We start from the raw sequence: 18,281 nt of genomic DNA, 5'->3' as shown, positions 1-18,281 counted from the left end.
TGTGGCTGGAGTGTGTCAGCAGTTCCTGCAAGATGTCCAGGAGTTGGCGGATGCTTTAGTCCAGGTCTGGGAGGAGATCCCTCAGGAGACCATCCGCCACCTCATCAGGAGCATGCCCAGGCGCTGTAGGGAGGTCATACAGGCACGTGGAGGCTACACACACTACTGAGCCTCATTTTGACTTGTTTTAAGGACATTACATCAAAGTTGGATCGGCCTGTAGTGTGGTTTTCCACTTTGATTTTGATTGTGACTCCAAATCCAGACCTCCATGGGTTGATAAATTCGATTTCCATTGATAATTTTTGTGTGATTTTGTTGTCAGCACAATCAACTATGTAAAGAAAGGAGTATTTAATGAGATTATTTCATTCATTCAGATCTAGGATGTGTTATTTTAGTGTTCCCTTTATTTTTTTGAGCAGTGTATTTCATCATTAGTCGACAATTTGTCTACATAGCAATGTGCCAGATGTCTCACCTCATCCAGTACTGGGGTCAGGTCAGCCTTGTCCTTTGGACTGGCCCGCTCCCTTTCCAACCACAGTAGCAGCTCAGGTTTCCTGTAGGGCTTTAAGGCCAGGAGATGAATGATGCGATCCCTCAAGGGCCGGTGTGCCACAGGGCTAGGAACCAGGCTCCTCTTGTTGCTGGGGGAGTGTTTGTTGCTGCTATCTGGGCCTGATACCAGACCCTGCTTCCTCTGGACCTTCACGCACTTACCTAAGATCAAAATAAAGGGACACACAGCAAAGTTTAAGATAAGACAAGTGCAAGTTTTTTTGGTCAGTAATAGTAAAGCAAAAAGTTATCATGGCAGTGATCTAAAATTGTTTTTGAATAGCCAAACAGTTGCTACCCCACACAAAACTAGAGATGAGCAACAAGATTATGACTGATCTGATAACAGGATTCACAACAGCACAGCCAACATGTTATTTCTAATCCAGTCCTCAGGCCAGTTATACAAATCACACCCTGATTTTGAAAGAGAGGCCTGCACGAGAGACAACCTCGTACATTTTATCTCCATTATATCTCTCTGCTGTCATGCAATCTGCTTTACGTACACGCAACAGATACAGTACGTGCAGCACTTTCAGCTCACTCTGAAAAAGCAATTTACATACATAAATACTGTTCTTGTGCACCTTTCCGTGTCGGTGTGAAGAGGCAGTGTTGCTGCGAGTGGAATACAGTGAAACGAGTTGACAGTAGGGTTAGCCTACTGCTGAGTAAACAGAGGCGCATGGAAACTAAAGCAACTAACACAGAGAGGCCCTTTCTTCCTGTTGCAGTACTAATTCAGTTGGACCTAGGCAGGCAGTGCTTATAGATATCTGCAGACCGTAATCTCATTACAACTTTAAGCCATACTTTGGAGGTTTCTATAGGTCGAAGACTAACTGCATTTTCATAGAGACAACATGGTAGAAGTATCATGTATAAAGGATGTTTTACAGTACAGTCACACTGTTAAAATTATAGATCCATACCCTTTAAAAATAATTTCAGTTTTACATAGAGTACTCCTTCTAAGACTCAAATGGAGTCAATTTAAATCTACTGTGCAAAATGCAACAGTTTTGCAGGAGCTTGTTTCAACCTTGAATCAGATCATGAAGATTTATGCTTCCTGCACTGAAACAACCTGTACTGCCACATTTCAGACAAGCAGCAACTAGAACCATTGTTTGATGGTAGTAAATTAAAGCAGCTGGAGGGAAGTTTTAAGACTCCCAAGGCAGCTTTTTTAGTTTTCACTTAGGATAACTGACATGCTTTACAGAGTTGTGGGTGTTATTTATGAGCATTGACCAAACACTAAAAATATCTACCCATAATAGTGTATCGATGGTATTGAGGAAAGTACTTATAAATGCTAAAGTAGGACATAAATTATCATCAATTAACACTGAGACCAGGTGTGCACATGTTTGAGTTGCCTATTTGTCAGCGCCTCCTTTCCCTTGAATGCAACTGAACTTTAGATCATACATTATTAACTAAATTGAGGACATTTTTCTACTCTGTGATTTGTAATTGTGAGTTGGTATCTGGACATTATTTATGATAAGTATAGCATTACTGTACCATGAAAAGACAGTCACCACAAAACAACTGTGTGCTCTCCACTGCATATGATAAATACTTTGATCCATAACTCGTTTGTTTACTCTTTCTGGTGTCCACGAGAAAGGGACATTATGGGCTTGAACAGACATGTTAAAGTAAAATGGGATATCCTGTAGCTGCATGTTTCTTATCAGGATCTCTCGTGTCTTTTACAACATTTATTAGATGCATAAATGTGCCAGACATGTTAAATTTGTTTTGTAAAAGCCCCTGAGAGACTGCTTCTGCAGTAAAGCATAGCATGTTATGTTTAGAAACCGGTTCCAACAGCTGACCTCTACAGCAATTTCCCTAAACATCATGTTGCAGCATTGGGCTGTTTCCATTCATAAACTATAATCTACACAAGCATCTAAATTCACAAGGGACCTCTAAATGTCACATTGCCTCATGACTAGATCATTTTAAAGTTGCAGCATGGCCAATTTAATCGACAGCGACTCTAAACTGTGACTCAGGCAAGGAGAAGGCAGTAAATAACGAAAAATTAATTGCAAGAAGGAGATCCTCCATGTTAGGCCCAGATCACTCCAGGTCAACCGCTGCCTCCTCTTTAGATGATATATTTTATCAAATTAAAATGTATTAAATTCCTGTCAGTGTCATTACATTTTAGGCAAAACTTAATCAGCATGAGACTTGTTAGCAGATACTTCTGGCAAACTCAATCACATTAATGGTGCTGGCAGGAAAGCTGGCACAGTGCCTGAGCAATCTGGTCAAAATGAAAGGAGCATTACAAGAAATAGAGGCATCCCTCTCACATGAATAATTGCAAGGCAGCACTTTGATCAATTATGTGATAACTTCCACGCCATATGGCAATTATCAGCAGGATGAAATGGTGAGAAGCAATGGTTTAGAAGCTTTCTGGGAACATAAAATCTCTGCCGTTATCTGTCCTTGATCCCTACGTGCTTGCAGGTTACCATGTACAACTGAGGCCCGAACATACAACAGAATACAGCCATTAAGGCGAGAGCTTACTTGGCCCCGGCTTGATCTCAATTGCTGAGCGGCTCCAGATGTCTTTCTCCACCTGAGACATGCGCTCCCGGGTCGTCTGGTAGGAGTCGTCTGTGGCACAAACTGTGATCTTGTCCTGAATGCTGCCTTGGCCCTCCAGTTGATCCCTGCCCTCCCTGTGTGCAGGAGAAAGGAGGAGGGAGAAGACTCAAGAGTTTAAGCCTATAGAGTTTCTGGCTTGGCTCAATTAACTAGCATTTGTCAAACACGAGCATGAGGGACTCTTGCTCTCATGGTGTTGTCTGACCCACACATTGTTTTAGGTGACTTGTGTCTGCATGCAAAGTCTAGTCCTGTGTTATAAAGCGTCAGTTATAAAGGCTAAAAGACTTAAAGCAGCTGTCATCGAACTCTTTAACCAACCCGTTGGCCCCGCATAGCCACAAACACTACCTCTCTGTTCTTGATTATTACTAGTCACATTTTAGGTAAGCTGTGGAATGCTGGCCTTTGGGTGTTATTGTAGTCTTGTTTGAATATAGCATGACGGCGTTGCAGTCTGTTGTTGTTATACTGAAGAGAGAAGCCACTGTTTGGTAAGACCCTGTGGTCTGAGTCTGACACCAAATTTACTACGAATTCCATTTGTGGTTGACTGTCGAAAGAGTTATGTGTGCTGCTTACCCTGAGACATACTGGTGAATGCAGTCGAAGCTGGACTGAGGCTTGTCTTTGCTGTCACTGGATAGGTAGAACGAGAAGACTCTGAATCCATCAGGAGACTCAGGGGTCGGCGCTGGGATCTTTACGTACTATCAAGACAAATAGAGAAACAAAAAAACAATGAGTGTAAAATTATTAAAGGCATTATATAGGAGAGTATAAATATCTTTATAATGAAAAGTAAAAATAAAAGACATGCAAGACCTTTATTTGAAGTTTACAAAACACAGTTTTAGAGTGTTGTCTAGCACACTCTGACATGGTTGATTGCATCTGTTAGCATTGCTAATTTGAGGGCTGTGTTATGTAATAAGAATGTTTTATCTCTCCCAGATGTAGCCTGATCTGTGAAACACACTGGATAAAATAAATCAACCAATCAGCTTCTCTTATTGAAACTGATTAGAGCTATCTTGACTCGCTGTTTTTTTCCCTTCACGCAATAAATGTGACCTAAATAATCTCTGTCTTGGGCCAATCACTGAGGCTCCATGGTTCCTCCCAGGTCAGGGATGATGACCTGTAGCCAGTCATGGGAGGAGCCTGTCTGAAAGGCAAACCATAACAATAGTGTGGTGGACAGATTTTTCACTTGGGCGATAACCTCGCCTGTCACAGACTGTCCACGGCTCCCTAGCAACACACAAGCCAGCAGGGTGAAGTCTATCTCTGTCAGGAACCTGTTACATAAAATGACCCAAAAACCTACTTCCACTAAAAGGACAGTTCAACATAGAAAGTCATTAACCAACAGGTAATATGTCCTTTAAAACACATTTGGCAGTGGCTCTCAAACACTGCCTGCAGCTGTGTTTCAGCCTGAAAATGGACAGTTTAGTACTTTTGTTGATAGAATGTCCTAGATTTGGCAGAAGCCCGATGATTATCAACCATCCTTGACAAGCATGAATACGTGTTTACAGATGAGTTGTACTTAATGTGAGATGGCCGCAATAGCTCACATTTTTCATCTCTTTCACAGACCGCGTAGTACTACCACCTCAGAAGCTGCCTCTTTAGTTATCAGTTGTAAGTGATTGATTATAAGCTGACTGGCAGAGAGCACAGTGTCCCTAGCAGATGTGGCAGGCAGGACTATAGCTGTCACAAATGCCCAGTCATGCAGCAAAGCCATAAGCAGTTTTTTCTTGTTGTTTTTTTTTTTACCACGGAGCCAATGAACAGCTCCTCTCCCAGACACCCCTCCTCCTCTTCTAAAACCCAACGCATGCCATTCACCCTACCCCCATCAGCCTCCAGCTCTCCTTCATATGCACAAGCCCACCCATGTCAACACAAAACGCAAAGCAGCCCACGCCATGGACACTTCAGACACACAGCTGACCATTAATTCTGACCTATTTATGTCTGACTGTTCGCATGAAGTGGTAAAGCAGAGTCCTGCATATGGGTTTTTATGCTAATTAAGGACTATCAACCAAAAAAGCATCAAAGTGAGCAGGGACAAGAGGCAAACCAAGTCCTCAGAACCTACTGCTACAAGAGAGCAAAGTAGTAGCCGCCATTACCAAAATTAGAAGCAACAAGTCACTAAATGGGGATAATGACGTAGACCAAGACATGCAGAAGAACGGCATATGAATGTGCTTTAAAATGAAAGTGCTGCTAAATAGAATGTAGTGAAAAGCGAATATCTCTTGTGAAAAGATGGGAGCGCCCATTTACACATTTAGCATTGCAATAGTGCCACCACGTCACCTCTTTCAGTCAATGGCAGCAGTATGAGCCCCCTCCAGCCATGCATTAGATTTGCCTGTCAACCCCATCCATGCCACCGTGCACACTTCACATTATAATTCTAATCAATGTCACTCAGGTCAGACTGTTCAGAGGTCGCCCCCGTTTTATTCACAGCTTCCTTCTCAAGCTTCATAACCATATGTCATTTAACCCATTAGTTCCCAGTTCCTGACTCCTAAAGCAGAGCCTGTCTGTCTAACGCCAGGATCACAAACTTAACCCTGAAAGTGGAGCAAAAAAGGAAATGCTCAAAAACATTAGACGCTAAACTTGAAACCCAAAGGAATAGTTTGACATTTTGGGAAATGCACTTATTCGCTTTCTTGCCGAGAGTTAGTTGAGAGGATTTATAACACTCGTCCAGCAGCCAATTAGCTTAGCTTAGCACAATGACTGGAGACAGGGAAACAGCTAGCTTGGCTCTGTACGATCGTAACAAAATCTACCTACCAGCACCTCTAAAAACTCACTAACAAAACTGCTAGTAGAAGATTTAAATATCAACTTATGCCGAACATTGACCACATATTGTAACTGTAGTAAGAAGAGATCAGTCATTACATCAACAAACTGAGTCAGTAATGTCAGTTACACAGTTTACATCTAAAGTCAGCTAACAGTAGCCACAAGAGCTAAACCGATAATATTGGCTTATTCGCCATCATCAGACTTTTTAAACTCTCATATATTGATATCTGTATCAAAAATGCATTGAGTCAGGCTATAGTAGCCACTCTATCCGGTATTGGTCTGGTATGAACCGCTACCGGTTCATACCAGACCAAGTAAGGCTGTAGATGCAAAACCCCTGGGTGTTGCATTGAGCAACAGTGCATTTTATTGTTCATGAGTTTAGGTTCATTTGTAAGAGGAACAACGTATATTTCTTACATAAAAAGGTATTAAGTATTGCTTTAATGGTCTGAATCTTTATGGAATCTAAAAACCGTGTGTTTATCATGTTTGGAGATGAGTCTATTGCTGATAATGCCTAAGCTTTCTATCTTTATAAATAACATTAAGATGATGTTAACTGGTCAGTCATTTTTGCTGCATACCAACAACAAGTAAATCCAACTTACCAACTTTGCGGCAGTCTGAAAAACCTGAAGTTTAAAGATAGTCAAACAAAGTAGTCCATTGGACAAAGTAGTCCATTTCATCATCATCCCACCCAACCTGATGAAATAAACTCTGATGTTTGATGTGTTTAGTCAGTGTCCACTTGTGCTGACAGGTTTGTGATCCTGAAGCTGCTGTCAGTCAAGTATTAGGTGTCAGTTTACATAGAGACGCTGAGTCATAGACATTTCCATATGGAGCTTTGGTCTTATCCCCTGAGGCTGTGTGTGTGTGTGTGTGTGTGAGAGTGTGTGTGTTGTTGTTTTGTCTTTTTTAGGAAGCTACAAACTCCCACAGGGCACATGCAGGGGTCAAATATCTAGCTGACGGTTTAGGCCCCATGTCAACAGAGAGAGATACTATTATCAGTCAAACTTTGTGGAGTCACCACGCACAATCATCAGTGTGCACAAGCACAAATAAAAACAAAGACTCTGAACTTTTAATCCTCAATTTAAAGGTGAGCAACGTGGTTAATGAGTCACAAGTACACACGGAAGGGGTTTAAAAGTTCTCAAATTGGCAGAGTTCAGATACAGCTAATAACAGCTCAGAAAAATACAGCTCCAGTATTCCCAGGTCAAGGACTGGTGAGTCATCTATACAGACCGACAGAAGCTCTGGTTACATGACTCCACCAAACTGCATGCTTACATCCAATATTTACATCCACATCAATACTTTGATACACATATAGATGGTGTTAATGTGGTGGTACTCTGGGACACAAAATGAGACTACTCTTATGAAGAATAAGCTGAATTCTGGTAATGACCCTTACTTAGGCAATATAGGCATGAATAAAAAAAAATTCCAAAAACATGATGTATAATTTGAATTAGCTAGTCCTGCGGTAGGAGTTATTAAATCAGCATTATGTGTCCAGCCTGGAACAAGAGAAAGAATTACACTCCATAGTATTCTAATTATGATGGTGCAAACCCTTAAATCTAATGATTAATTAATCAGAGAAAAGCTTTACGGGGTATTGTTCATGAGAGTGTACTGTTAACATGGGTCAGTTTAAAAAAATTAAATGGCTTCATAAAAGCAGTGAGAGCTGTATTATCGTGGTATGAGTAAAGTTTAGCCGTTAGCTGACAGTTACAGTCAGAGACACCAAATGGCATCAGAACGGCAATCCTTAGCACCTTGTCAGTACAGCCCCCTATGGAGCGCACAGCCTAATACAATAACTGCCTCTCTGGCCACAGCTCAGCCACATCTGCTACTCCGGGGCCCGTGTGTTTGGAGATGTCAAATACTTTCAAGCTGTTATAAGGTGTGAACTGGACTGGAACAGAAAATCTTGGCAGGGGGCTCAGCAGTTGAACAAGGACAAAGGACACCATCGGCGATGTCCTTGTAAAACGTCATCGTTTAACATCCCGTGCATGTTAAAACTGCTCATCTTTGATGGGGATAAACAGAGTTCTTAACCCTGCTATTTGGTGAGGAAGGAAAAATAGCTTCACTAAAGAGATCTGCTTCCCCCCACCCCCCGAGTCCTGTGCTTTTGCAAGCCAAACATCTGCAGGGAAAGATGAGAGGATAGTTTCTCTCTCTGTCTTTCCTTTCTTTGCTCTGCAGACGAAAGCAAGAAGGCAAGGTTCCCCAGCTCTGGTATTTGGCATGGCAACACTGAGATGGGAGCAGGCGCCTGAATATGTGATTTACTCTGAAGTCTTTGCCTCCTGCCCCTGTCTGTACTGACACTAGTTACCATTGTCTTCTCATCTGAGCCTACTCAGCCATAGCTGCTCTGTGAGCTGCCCGTCTTTTGTTCTAGCGTCTTCCCCCACAAAGCTGAGTGCAATGGGCTGTCGGCCCGCCTGGATTATTCATGAACAGCGGGGACGTGTGGCTGTGTGTTGTTGGGGGGTGGGGGGGTGCATGAGCCAGTGCATGAGGGATGGTCCTAAATAGTCTTCCTTTAGGAATGTGCTGCGCAACTCAGCAGAGAAGATAGGTATGGATCCTGGCTGGGGCAAGTATATTTTATTTTTATTTATATGTTGGTGCAAAGGCAAGACCACACATCACTGAATGGCCTCTAAGTTGAGGCTTTGGCCTGACAGTAGAAAAACATTCAAATGTGTCTGCCATGTTTCAGTGTCACATGCTGTCAAGCAAGTGCAGTGATGCTGACAAACTATGTCTCAGAGAAACACAGGGGTCATATTCATTATTCTTGTCCACTGTCCCCGAGCTTTGTACAGTATGATCAACAATTCCACTGTGACTCATTTGTTAAAAACAAAACGCGTGACGCATCACCTCTTACGGTCTTGCTTTCATTGAGCCTGGGTGGATGTGGTGGTTCCTGCGCTTGAGGATCTATTCATTGAGGGGGGTTGGTAGACAGGAAGGCAAAAAAAAAGGTGGGCTGGGGGTGGGAGGGGGCTGACGGGAGTTAGTGTGGGGATATGGGGATGGGCAACTGTCAAGCATCCCCCAAGGTACTGCCCGTTATGCCAAGGAGAATCAGTCTTTTTTCCAAGAGGCTGGGACTAATCTGTCAACCTCAACAAACACTCTCCGCCTCGCATCGCCTTGCCTCCCCTCCCCTCCCCTTCCCCCGACACCCCCACCCTGCCTTCCACTTCATACACAGAGGGATGGAGATTTTTAAAGCCTGTTAAGTGATAGGACACTGTTTCCTCTTTTCGCAATATATAAAAATAAACAAATACATTTATTTTTAAATCAGTTAGATGCATTTATTTGCATTAGATGTTGATGGGATGGAAATTCGACTTCAGATGCAGATGACACCAATAGTGTCCTCCCCTTGTTGATTCCTAGCTGTTTCACTGGAGCAATCCCACAAACCACTTGGATCGTTGCACTATACTCCCATTACCGGACTTTTCTCTCCACGCAAGCAGGCAGTCTGTAATCCTTTAACAATTCACAGATTGTCCGTTGGAAGGTATGTACAAACCTGATTAACTTGCAGGGAAACTTGAAGAAAGAGGGGAAAATCCAAAACATGCACCGATATGTGAGGTATAAAATCAGGTTGCATGGACTGAAGAGGCTACATGAGACACTCTGTGTGCTTGAACTGTCAAACGTACAGGTTTAAGAAACGACAGGTATTTTTCATGTGACTGCTGGTGATTTGCCTTATGAGCTCAATAGTATCCCCATTGCTTGTGAAACTATGATAAGTAAACTACATTAGAAAAGTTTAAAACTTCCTGTTGATATTCATGTTGAAGTTCCCTGTTGATATCTAGGTACACTATCCTTTACGAGGTGGAATTATAGAGATCACAGTAAGACAAATGTAGTGAAAACTGCTTTGGCCTACTTTATGCAGTGTGTAACCAGGATTACATAAGTCTGTTAAAGCCCTCTATCTTTAGGTTAACAATAGCTCTCTGGTGTTTGACGGCTTTGAAGACTCCTCACTACTGTATACAATAACACTGCCCATGTTTACCTGCAGTGTTGCTCATATCCTGTTGTGCTGCATCTTTAAATCGAGAAAAGAGAAAAAAAATGTTTGTGATAAGTCTCCTCAGAAGCCAGAGTCTGGCCTCGAGACTGTATGAAATATTTTCTTTTTGTCATCTTGGTCCTGTTTTTACAATACCAAATGACTTATTCGATGATTAACAATTGACAACTTTTCACAGTAAGATTGTAACATTGAGAGGTCATTTAAATTGTGATTTCTGTGTACTCATCTAAATATCTTAAAGAATCCTATTTGAACATATTTAGATGGCAAAATGAACACAATTATTTAATTTTTAATTTTATTTTACAGAGTAATAGTTGACATTTTTAGTAAATATGAGCACAACTGCCATCAATTACACACAACATAATTAGTATTATATTGTGACATTTCTCTGACTTTTGTCATTTTAATAATTTTGAGTCTGATAACAATAATGGAGGTAAATGACCACACAGACGCTACCACTGCCCAAGCATTTTTGATCACTCTAAAACATCCCATAATCTGTTTTCCCAGTGAAACATAATCACCAAGTCCTTTTCAGGTTCATTGCCTTTTATTTTACCTCAATGCTAATATTGTGTGGTTGTTTAGATTTAATCTTTCAAGGCTTCGCTTGTGAGTTCAGGGATATCGAGCCTATAACTTATCAACCAGTATTTAAATTTACATATTCTCTCAGTTACTTTTTCAAAGCAGTCTGTGTTGTTATTGTCAGTTTTTCTCACTGCTATTTCCAGTTTCCCGGGGTGACGATTACATCTTTAGTCTGAAACGTTCTGGATTAGCTTGGAATGTCAATAAACAACGCAGAGCCACAACAACAACACACAACTCTGCATGTGTTTCACTCTGTTTCTAAACCTGGCAAATGCAAGTTTTTTTATATACTTACATATTGCCAGGTTTAGTCACACTGCCTGCCCAGTCTGTGCCATTGCTTTCTGATCTTTTACAGCACTCTAGTAACCATAAAATACTCCGAAATCCCTTGTTTGAATAATGACAGAGGAGCTAACTGAAGAAAAGTCCTCTTTAACTGTAGGATCTCATGAGGCTTGTTCCTAAAATATACTATATGATCTAAAGATCCTAAGGCCAAATACCTCTGCGTAAACACAGTGGGCCTCAGACGAGCAGAGAACACAGAGACTTTTGCCTCGCTTAACACATCTGGATGAATAGAGCGGCGTGTGCCCTTTCAGAAACACGTGGGACAACTCTCCCTCTCACTGCTGTGCCACTGGGAGAGGACGGCTCTCAAACCACATTCCAGTTATTGTTATTCTAATTAGCTTCCAGAAAAAAAAGGAGAAAAAAAATTGATGTGTGCATGCACACATACGCACTCGCACACTGCAAAAGCTTATTTGCAGTGCGAGCAGGAGGCGAAGCAAAGCGGCGTGGTGGCGGGGGGTAGAGTCAGAGCAGCCGTGTGTGAGATAGAGGCCCTGATGTCTCCCAAGGATTCAGCCAAGGCATGGGGTGAAATGGCAAAATAATCAAGAAGGCAGGCGGGAGGGAGCCCAGGAGGAAGCAGAGCCTTCACACACAGTCATCATGAGAATATTTTTTAAGAGCAGCTATACATTCCCTTCATCCCAACACAGCGGCCTTTATGTGACAGCTGTGCACATGAATACAGGCAGGGCCATAAACAAAAACAATTACTCCGGCAACTGCAATTCAACTGCAATGAAACTGGTGTCACACCTGACACAGCACAACATACAGTATTCATATGTGATGGCTGCGTTTACTACGACAATATCACGCTCATAAAACATATATTCAGTGGAACAAAATAATAATGAACCACTCAGCCACAACGCCGCGCTGTAATAGGCGAGATACAGTGCTCACTAACCCATACAGAAGTCTAAGTGGAAATATCAAGGAAAAGAAGTATGTGAAGTATGTGTACTGTAGCAATGGATAAAACACATTTCCCAATCAATATGCACCCTGTAGCAGGGCTCTTATAAATAAGAACTAACGCAAGCTTAATTTCTCACTAAATGGATATAGGTCATGCCAACAAGCAGGCAGCGTTGTCAGCCCGGAAGGGAAAAAAGCACTAGGATGTGAAATTCCAGGCCATGGGAACCCAGACCAACTCTGAATATATTCCTTAATCCCTGGTGATTATTTCAAAGTAATCCAGAATCTAATTTCTTTTCAACTTCCATCTTTAAAGAAATGTGAAAAACAGTATCTTTCCACTTCCCTTATTTCTTTATGGTTGCATCACAGTCTCCCCTTTTTTTATTTTAAAATTTCATGTCACTGCTCCAGACGCTAGTTATTGATCAAACCCTTTAACTTCACTGTCCTCCAATATCAGCCAAGACTCTTTATACCCTATTTAGATGAGTGAAAGTATAGTATAGGTATATCTAGATTGCAAAGCTGAATTTCTTATTGTCATCTGGAAGTTTCACAGTTGCGTTTAACACAGGATTCAGACACATCTACAAGCTTGTTTGTTTCATCGCATGATTACAAGCTTGGCAGACAATTTACAATAGGAGGGCGAAAAGCTGAAAACCTCAGCGTGCTATTTCTAGATAGGAGCCTTGTCCCCTGATACCACTGAGCCCTGGTGTGATGCCAGGACAGTGATTTTGAAGAATTCCCTGGAAGTGCCTCTTTACAGTAAATGTGACATGAGCCAGCGTGGACAAAGATCAGAAAGAAGCAGTCATGGCTTCTGAGATCGAGCTGTATAGCTGGCAACTGTCAGTGGATGCAAACCTCCTCGTTTGTAAACTTGACCTCATGAACCTCATGCTGCTTTTGGGGAAGGGATGAGCTCCAGCAAACACTTACCCAGCAAATAAAAGCCGGGGGAAATAACTAGATTTGTCTCCAACCTGGAGACACAGATAGGCCTACTGGTTATCTTCTCAGTCTGTTATATGCCAGACTGCCATGTTCACCAACATCCTCCCCCCACTAACGGCTTAATCTGGCCTCCCCCACCACCAATGGTTGGAGCTACCTCATTAATGCCCAATCGTCCAGCTCGGGGACTATTGTCAGAGGGGGAGGGAGCCCGTGCTTGAATTCCGCAAAGCAATTTGAATATGTAATGTGCCAACCGAGATATAATCACCAAATCCTATTCAGTGATTAAAGAACACTTAAATTGCACTCACTTAACATTGCTTCACAGAAAGACTCTTTTAAGCAGGTTAATCTGCTGCTCGTTTTACAGATGTTTCATTACGTGTTTACACATATATTATTTGTGCTTTTGACGTGTTTTGCGTGCTGCCTGGATTAAAAAATTCCACCGCTCCTGTATCATTCCTGCATTTCAAATCTTTCATGTCTGCACAGAGACAACAGGCATGGAGACATGAGTGCTCCCTGGGGTTCGCCATCTCCTCTATTACCTCCTCCCCCTCCCTTAACAAAGCCTCCCCAGTAGCAATCCTGACCCAGTAACCTGGCTAGCAGGCTGGGGGTATAGCGTACGCTGTTTTAGGGCTCCCAGGGCCCATGTGAGCACACACGGCCGGCATTTGTGTACAGAGCAAAGTCACTTTCGTCAATGCAATCGGCTCATGCAGGGATTAGAACAGCTCATTTTAGACAGGGCTGAGTGTGTGGTAAATGTGTAGTAGCCTAGCAGGCAGAGTCATGGAGGGTGTAATAGTGCCCCGGCTAATCTGGCCAGACACAGGCATCTTTCTTTACAGACAGGAATGCCCTCTTGCTTTCAGTGCCAAGAATACCTTGTCACTGTATATACACACACAGTCAAGGATATTTGACACAATATATGTATAACTGAGCAAATGAATGACACCTTTCCCTCAGACTTTGGGCTCTGGTGCATTTCAAAGCAGCCATCTTCTCCGTGTTGATCACTGGCTCTTTCAGTTTCGATTTTCTAAGAAATAAAACAGTCCTGCGCAACAAAACCCACCGAATAAAATGACACTAAAATCATCCCAATGTTTGGAACGTCACAAGGCCGACCTCTTGGATGCATGTAAGCACTCATTGAATGCTTAAGAATCAAATAAGATGTGCAGAGGAACTGTCACAAGTGTGCTCCACAGCGAATCAGAACTAATTAGAGCATTCAATTTCTGAGGCATTAGGGAGAGTATGCAAAACATCTTACCCCCTGGCTCTCCTTGAAGCAAATCGCTGGCTGATTTGATAGTGATGCCTGAGGATAAAGAGAAAAAGAAGAATCTGGTCAGTGATTCAGGGATCATGTTTAATCTAACGGATAGCTCATACAATATGAGTGAAAATAAATAGCCATTGTTCCAGCTCTGCTCAGTGGGTTTCTCTAGATAACAGCTGTCTGGCTTGATGAGACATGGTTTGGTGAACTTTCCTCTTTAGATGCCAAAACGTTGCCATAATTGCAATATCCCTGATGAATGACTGCCATTTTTCACATTCCTTCAGAGGAATGTGTGTGATTAATTGATCTACAGAAAACTTTGCTCATGTCAATCAGTTTGCTGAGCATCTTTGTGTGTGTGTGTGTGTGTGTGCTTGTGTGTGTGTTTTGGCTGATTTCCCCTCTAAATGATTAAATGAATAAAGTTTACAAAAGATCTCAGAGGAAAGACAAAGCTCCAATTATCTTTCTTTAAAAAGGTACTTTTTATAAGCTTGTTTTTGTTACTGTACTGCTCTCCAAGACCACAGTGTACCTGGCTTAAGCTCCCAATCATCATATTGTTTCTCACCCCCCTTCCCTTCTGATTAAGCAATATTAAAATCATAAAAAATTTCTGCCTTTGAGGCAACATGATACATGATTAATAGATGGGAGACTATTATCTGTGACGTACAGCTGTGCCCGTGATTGACAGCACTCTTAATTTATTATTAATAGTTTTGGGAAATGTCTTCCCTATTGAGGAGTATTGTTGTGATTTTCTTCATCATAAGTTAACTTTTAATAATGAATGGAATAATGAATATTAAAGTGCAGAATGTTTGTTACATATTACAAACGCTTGGTATTTATCCTCCTCAGCTGGAGCATTTGGACCATTTATCAACAACTTATTTATAACTGCAGACATGATAGTTTATTAGAGAGTGAGAAACACATGAGTGTGCAAATTATCGATTGCCAACATTTAGAACTGCATTATTATAAAACAGAAATGATGAACACCAGCCAGCCTGTTTTTACAACCGAAAGTAGTTGTTAATGGCTTATAACGGATCTATATGGCATTAGTAAATGGTTTATTGAAGCCATTATTTACAATTTACTTCATACAAAGGATGCCTAATTAGAAAGTGGTAAATACTAATGAGTTAGCGGATCAACAAAAAATCTGTGACTTTTCGATAACTGATTAATCATTAAAGTCATTTATTAAGAAAAAGTGCCACAAATTCACTGGTTCCGACTTCTCAAATGTGAATGCTGGTTGTTTTTCTAAACCTGCTGTAAGAGTACATTGAACGTTGTCGGTTGGACAAAACAAGAAGTCTGAATGGAACAACTTTGGCTCTGGGACATTGTGAAACGATTTGTCAATCAACAGAAAGTAACTCTGCAACTATTTAAATAATGGATTCATTGTTTAAGTCAAGTCTAGTCTAAGTCTAAGTCTAAGGTTTTAGCCTTCCATGATTGTTAAATGAATATCTTTGGACTTCTTGTAATTGTGATCACATTTTATAGACAATTAGCCTACTTGCCTACACACAGACACACACACACACACACACACACACACACACACACACACACACACACACACACTGTGGTCAGTCCAGCCGTCTAAAATAGTATTTTCAGGTCTCTGACTTGGAAAACTTTTGCAGTCACCTCTCCTGCCTGCCCGTTTTGGCCTTGAGGAAGCTGTCAAGCTGTGTGAGCTCTGGACTTTACTTCACAGACCAATGAGCTCCGGAGCTGGGCGGGCTTCCAGGCGAGAAAAAAAATCGCAGAAGACAATAATACACAAGAGCCAAGCAACAACTTGACGAGCACTGCCACCGAGCCCTATGCGGACTATAGCCTACAGCTGAACCACCGATTCCCACATCCAGAGGGAAAACACTCCAACTAAATGAGCCTCCAACTGTAGTCATAACTGTGGGACTAACTGTCTCTTATCAAGTGGTGCTGTGGGAAAGACCATTTGGATAGACTAAATTATCTCGATCTAACCTAATGGACCATAAAAGCAATAAAACAGTATCCTGATTCGGAGGAGTTGAATAATTTGCCTGATAGCTTGTTCATTAATTTATTCCCCAGAGCGAAATAAGCAGAGAAAAACAGCCCTTTTAAAAAAACATTTAATGACTGTCATCTGTGTTCGCCCGTGATCTAAATCATGAATTTCAGATGTAATGTAGGCCTATGTATAGACAAACAGAGAAAAGAGCAGGCTTTTAAAGCTCAGGGCATAATCACAAACCTCTGTCATATGGGAAGTTTAATACATTTTGGTTTTTCGGGAGATTACGCATGGGTAAACAAGCAGACATGCAGAATTAAAAGAAAAATACCCTGACCCTGCTCAGAACAAATTTCACTCAGGGTTTAGAGGAGAATTTAATGAAATCCCCTCATTCATCAAAGTCTACTGAATTGCCTGTTATGATCACAATAAATCAAGCTTTGCCTGCCTTCTACTGTATCACTGCCAGAGTAAACCGATACATACAACATTTATCAGCTTTTGTCGACGAGATTTGAGCAGCGCACGAGCTGTTGGACAATGTAAACTTTACTTTCCTACCAAATGGGAGAAGAAGCTGCGTCTCCAATGGGGATTTTACAGTTCCCTGAGTTGGGAAGCGATTAACAAAATGAAAATTCAGCTGGGAAAAACACACACACACACACACACACACACACACACACACACACACAAGCTCCAAAGTTCAACCCGATAATTTGGTTTTACCTTCAGGTTCTGGTAGGCTTCGAGGGTCCGGATGGCAGTGTCGGTGAGTTTGACGTGATACAGAGTTTTATTCGGGGTGTTTTTGTTGATTTTGCCACAGGAGAGCCCATACCGATGCTCCTGTCTCAGCGCTGCCATTTCTACAACTGAACACTACTGGCGACATTCTGCCTGAAACGTCACGGAGGAGATAGATGGTGGGCGGGGCTAACACACAAAACACATACACACACACACACACAGACCGAAGAAGCACGAAGTATAGAAACTATTTTACTTTCGCTTTCCAGGTCACTCTCGTTGGCCAGTTGTGCCCTCGCAGCCTCCAGCCTGTAGTGTATCTGTGATGTATTTTTCCTCTGAGTTGCATTCCTCCATGATGTTCCTCACAAGAATTTGGTTAATGCACCCTATGTGTTAATGCAGTACACACACATACACACACACACACACACACCTGCAGACTAATATATGATTGAAATATTTATGGCATTTTGGAAATGACATTCATATTTATTTGTGCAGTGCAGAGGAACTTTGTATAGAAATTGTCATCACACGTCAAACCTATGAGAAAACCTTTATTTATTTATGAATAAATAGTCTGTGGTGGTGGTGGAAGTATTTAGATAATTGAAAGTACAAATACAGCCATATAAAATCCTCCATTACACATAAAAGTTTTGCATTCCAAATTTTACTTTAGTAAAATTGCAAAGGTATTATCAGCTAAATGAACTCTGTACTTATTCAGTAGATTGGACCCTTTCAGAATGTTATATTATTATGCAACTCACCATTATTTTCATAATTGATTAATAATTAGTTTCTCAATTAATCAATTATTCAGTTTTGAGAACAAATCTATGTATCCTAATGTACCATATATATTTGTGTAATCGTTGTCTGCTGAACTAAGTGGTCGACGGGGTGCCGTATTTAAAATGCACCCATGGAAAGAACAGACTCTTCCTAGTTAAATACTTACAGTTCAGCATGTATCTGTAATTTAAGGCTCAGAATGTAACATTTATTTTCTCAATGAACCTGACAAAAGCAAACTTTATTCAATTACTTTCATGGGTTAAACAATTGCAATGTTAGGAATAAACGTGAACATACCCAAATGAATTATACACATCATGTGAAATGTGTATCCTCCAGCAGGTTTACACCCATAAAAACATTGG

General features: G+C 41.4%; 2 protein-coding genes across 3 annotated transcripts in view; one reads left to right on the top strand and one right to left on the bottom strand.

Annotated features, from left to right (window-relative positions):
• LOC123961599 (RNA polymerase II elongation factor ELL) overlaps window positions 1-17,229 on the bottom strand; it is a 24,640-nt gene extending 7,411 nt beyond the window's left edge. Inside the window, exons 1-6 of the mRNA XM_046037093.1 lie at window positions 17,092-17,229; window positions 14,316-14,363; window positions 3,787-3,914; window positions 3,124-3,278; window positions 482-723; window positions 332-334 (exon numbers count right to left, since the gene is read on the bottom strand). Of these exons, the coding sequence (XP_045893049.1) occupies window positions 332-334; window positions 482-723; window positions 3,124-3,278; window positions 3,787-3,914; window positions 14,316-14,363; window positions 17,092-17,229 (714 nt within the window). The remainder of the gene's footprint in view (window positions 1-331; window positions 335-481; window positions 724-3,123; window positions 3,279-3,786; window positions 3,915-14,315; window positions 14,364-17,091) is intronic.
• fkbp16 (FKBP prolyl isomerase 16) overlaps window positions 1-18,281 on the top strand; it is a 66,883-nt gene that overhangs the window by 13,142 nt on the left and 35,460 nt on the right. The window contains exon 2 of one of the 2 annotated variants that reach the window (XM_046038151.1): window positions 17,192-17,288. The exons of the other annotated variant lie outside the window; for it this stretch is intronic. The gene's annotated coding sequence lies outside the window, so the exon portion shown is untranslated. The remainder of the gene's footprint in view (window positions 1-17,191; window positions 17,289-18,281) is intronic. 2 annotated transcript variants of the gene reach the window in all.

This window comes from Micropterus dolomieu, linkage group LG22 (genome assembly GCF_021292245.1).
Source record: "Micropterus dolomieu isolate WLL.071019.BEF.003 ecotype Adirondacks linkage group LG22, ASM2129224v1, whole genome shotgun sequence".
Classification (NCBI taxonomy): domain Eukaryota; kingdom Metazoa; phylum Chordata; class Actinopteri; order Centrarchiformes; family Centrarchidae; genus Micropterus; species Micropterus dolomieu.
Note: the sequence above shows the minus strand (reverse complement) of the source record. Positions and strands in the feature narration are given on the sequence as shown.